The sequence below is a fragment of the Bos indicus x Bos taurus genome, chromosome 15 (genome assembly GCF_003369695.1).
Source record: "Bos indicus x Bos taurus breed Angus x Brahman F1 hybrid chromosome 15, Bos_hybrid_MaternalHap_v2.0, whole genome shotgun sequence".
Classification (NCBI taxonomy): Eukaryota; Metazoa; Chordata; class Mammalia; order Artiodactyla; family Bovidae; genus Bos; species Bos indicus x Bos taurus.
In genome coordinates this window covers 84,045,576-84,049,230 of record NC_040090.1, presented here as the reverse complement: position 1 = coordinate 84,049,230, position 3,655 = coordinate 84,045,576, and the positions used below count along the sequence as shown (strand labels likewise).

The 3,655-nt window shown below is 35.6% G+C and overlaps 1 protein-coding gene across 1 annotated transcript; it reads right to left on the bottom strand.

Annotated features, from left to right (window-relative positions):
• Nucleotides 1–2,118: 2,118 nt before the first annotated feature.
• LOC113905162 (olfactory receptor 5M9-like) lies at nt 2,119–3,050 on the bottom strand. The gene is given in 2 exon segments (XM_027562140.1): nt 2,119–2,981; nt 2,984–3,050. Coding segments are annotated over 2 exon segments (930 nt in total).
• Between the last annotated feature and the right edge of the window lie 605 nt (nt 3,051–3,655).

The following is a 3,655-nucleotide window of genomic DNA, read 5'->3' as shown; positions in this document are numbered from 1 at the left end:
CCCTTCTCTCAATACCAGAATAGTTTCTGAAAAGACTTGATCATTCTCTGGTAAAAATCATCCTAGTGAGTGATAAGATGCAGAGGTGAAGTGCCAAAGATATATTTATGGAAAGTATTATAAGAGCAAATATAACACTATAGCTAAGTGAACTCCCAAGATGCAGTGACTTAATAAAGTAATTTATTTTTTTCTCAGGCAGCAGTATGAGTTAAGAGGTTTGGGAAGGGGAATTAGACCCTCAATATGGGGTTGCCATCTTTGTCTAAAAAGTGATCATTTCAGTGGCAACATTTTCAAGTGGGAAGGAAGAGAAAAAAGTCCATATCTAATGGCTTTAACATAGAGAAGGTGATCTTTAGGTTTCAGGCACCACTTTCTACTGATGGCTCATTGCCAAGACTTGACAACATTATGTATCCCACTGACAAGGGGCAATGGGAACTGTGGTTAACAGCTGGATGACAAATGTTTTACTTATAAAATAAAATATAAAATACTGGACACTGAGGAATATGTCTGCCATAAGGATCACAGAAAATGTGATCTTAAAGGGTCAAGTTACAATGATCTCTGTCAATATGATTATTTCTTGAGCAGCCTATTGTTTCATACTTGAAACCAACTTGTTAGAAGCAAACTTGGGTGATTTGAAAACATTAAAAAAAAAAAAAAACTTTGTTAATGTAGTTTCCAATGCTAATCAAATGGTACTCTTTCTTCCTGTTCAGAACCTAAAGTTATGAAAAAGAACTCTCCTGCCACTGGCTGCCTTTTCTCAGAACCAATCTGAGGGAATGTGTCTTGTGAGAAATTAGTAAATTAGCCTGAGTAACAATACTTTCTGTGCTTAAATGAATCCATCTTTCCAGTGATATTATCACAAGTAAATGTTACTTCTCAGAGTCTTTCTACACATGTTCAGTTGTGCACCCCTTTTAATTGCATTAGCCCTTAAACAAGAATAAACTCATTCATGAGAAATTACTTCTGCTTCTGACTTGCTTTTATGCTGGTAATATTAGCAAGAGTCAACAAGGACAAAAATTTTATTCCACTTATATTAAGAATGAAGGTAGATTAAGTTGACACCAATCAACATAAGTTGAATAGTGAACTTGTAATCAGATCCCAATGGATACCAGTCTGAGCTGTGCTGATCACATTTTAACACATGTTGAGTGCAATGGCATTCAGTTTTACAGAGATTCTTATCTGGTTGATCCATTCTAGTTATTAAAAGCTTGACTTAAGCAGCTAAACACAGACCTAAGAATGTAATGTTAGTGACAAGGATTTGGAATCAAACAATAGCTTCATCATAGCAATCAAATGTTTAATAGGACATTCTTCTGATCAAAAGTTAGATTTTAAATGAAAAAAAAATCCATATTGCTTCATCTTTTTAAACTATGAGAAGGACATGATAGGCTTTAGTCTAAATTTTTCGCCTATTTAAATTAATAAAGAGAAAAACTAGCCAAAATCCAAACCAAAGAGTAGAATTATGGTGAGTCAACAGATTGCTTGAAACACAAATAGTGTTAATTATAGAGCAATACATACTGAGAATTAACCTTATGATTGATTCATGACACTAGTTTAAGATTGTGAATACATTTTTGTTTTCAAAGCCCATGTATGTATGAATGTTATGGAAAGCTCTTTTGGTAAATGAGGATCCACCAACTTTTATATTCATGGAAAAGTGATGAAGTCTTAATTTTTTCTCATGAAATTATATATTATTTATAAAACAAGTGAAGAGTAATTATATATGCAAAATATCCTAAGAAGTCATATTCAACTCTTACAAAGATACCTCCAAATTAACATGTGCTTATCCAAATGTATTTATGAGTTATCCGATGACTACACTTAGCACAATTTTGCATACACTGGGACTAACAGTAATAGGTCAGGGTTAGTATGTTTGCATATGTAGATAAAGGAGGCTTAGTCCTGAGAGTCCATTCATGGAGTAAACCATCACTGTGTTAGACTGGACCTCTTAGTATATTTAACTGTTGCCCTTATACAGTCTATTTTAAACAGGGAATTTATATGCCTGGACATTTATAACAGGAAGCGGCATACGCAGAATTATGTACTGCAGGTTCACTGCCTCAAGTTTGCCTTGATGATTGCTTTGTTAACCGCCTCTTTCACATCTTTGTTCCTCAAACTGTAGATCATGGGATTCAGCATGGGAATCACTGTGGTGTAAAATACAGCTACCATCTTCCCCTGCTCCACAGACTCTTGAGTGGGCCTCCTGAGATACATGAAGATGAGAGTCCCATAAAACATGGTAACAGCTGTCAGGTGGGACCCACAGGTGGAGAATGCCTTCCTCCTGCCATCAGCAGAGCGCATGCGCAGCACAGCTGCTATGATGAGGGTATAGGAAACGAGAACCACAGAGAGGGAATAAGTGAAATTAATCCCAGCAATAACAATCATGGTGTATTCTTTAATGTGGACCCCTCCACAGGCAATCTTGATAAGAGGAGGGTCAGCACAATAGAAATGGTTGATTTTAAAGTTTCCACAGAAGTACAGGCCATATGTCCACAGTGTGCAGATAAGGCTAACAGAGAATCCATAGATGTATGGCACAGAGATGAGACGAGCACAGACAGTCCTGGACATTTTACTGCCATAAGGGAGAGGGTTGCAGATGGCCATGTAGCGATCAAAGGCCATCACAGCCAAGATATATACTTCCACATGGACAAGGGCTATGAAGAAGTAACACTGCACCAAACACCCCACATAGGAAATGGTTTTTGTCTCTGATAGTAAGTTTTCCAGCATCTTTGGAGTGACATTGGAAGAGAACCACACATCGACAAAAGACAAATGACTCAAGAAAAAGTACATGGGGCTCTGAAGCTGGGGGCTGATGCTGATCAAAATAATCATACCAATGTTCCCTATCAGAGTGATCATGTAAACTACTAGAAACACCACAAAAAAAGAACTTGAAGCTCCTGATGACTGGTCAACCCCAGAAGAATAAATTCTGTCACATCTGTGAAATTTGGCATTGCCTTCATTTAGACCCAGTCTGCATTGCCTATGGACAAATTAAAAGAAACAAATAGATTTATTTTATTCTTGAAAATTTTGAGTCATGTTTATCAGTATCCTAGTTCAAATAATATAAAAGTCAATGTAGACTTTGCACAGTCTAATATAAGACTATATTTCCTTTAATAGGCCTTATAGGTAATTATTGCAATATTTATTAATTTCTTAACTCTAAAACAATTACATTCATGTACTACTAGTATCAGACACTTGTTTTTGCTAAATTATTACAATGATGTTAACATCATAGAGTGTTAATAGAAGTAAAGGTAGACCGAGAGTCATCAGAGAATGACCAAATCCATTTCAACATATTGTCTTATAGGAAAAGACTTGAGACTCATAAATATTCAACCAAGGTCAGACAACCACTTTGTGCTGAATAGGGAAGTAATAAGAGTGAATCATTGAAATTCCATTGAATACTATTTTTGTGTATGATGGTTGCCTCTCATTGTCAATATTAATACAAATACATGTAATATTAACTTACTAATTTCCCTATGACTTGAAAGATATCCTTTTTAAAAATGTATTTGTGTATTTATTTTTGGCTGCCCTT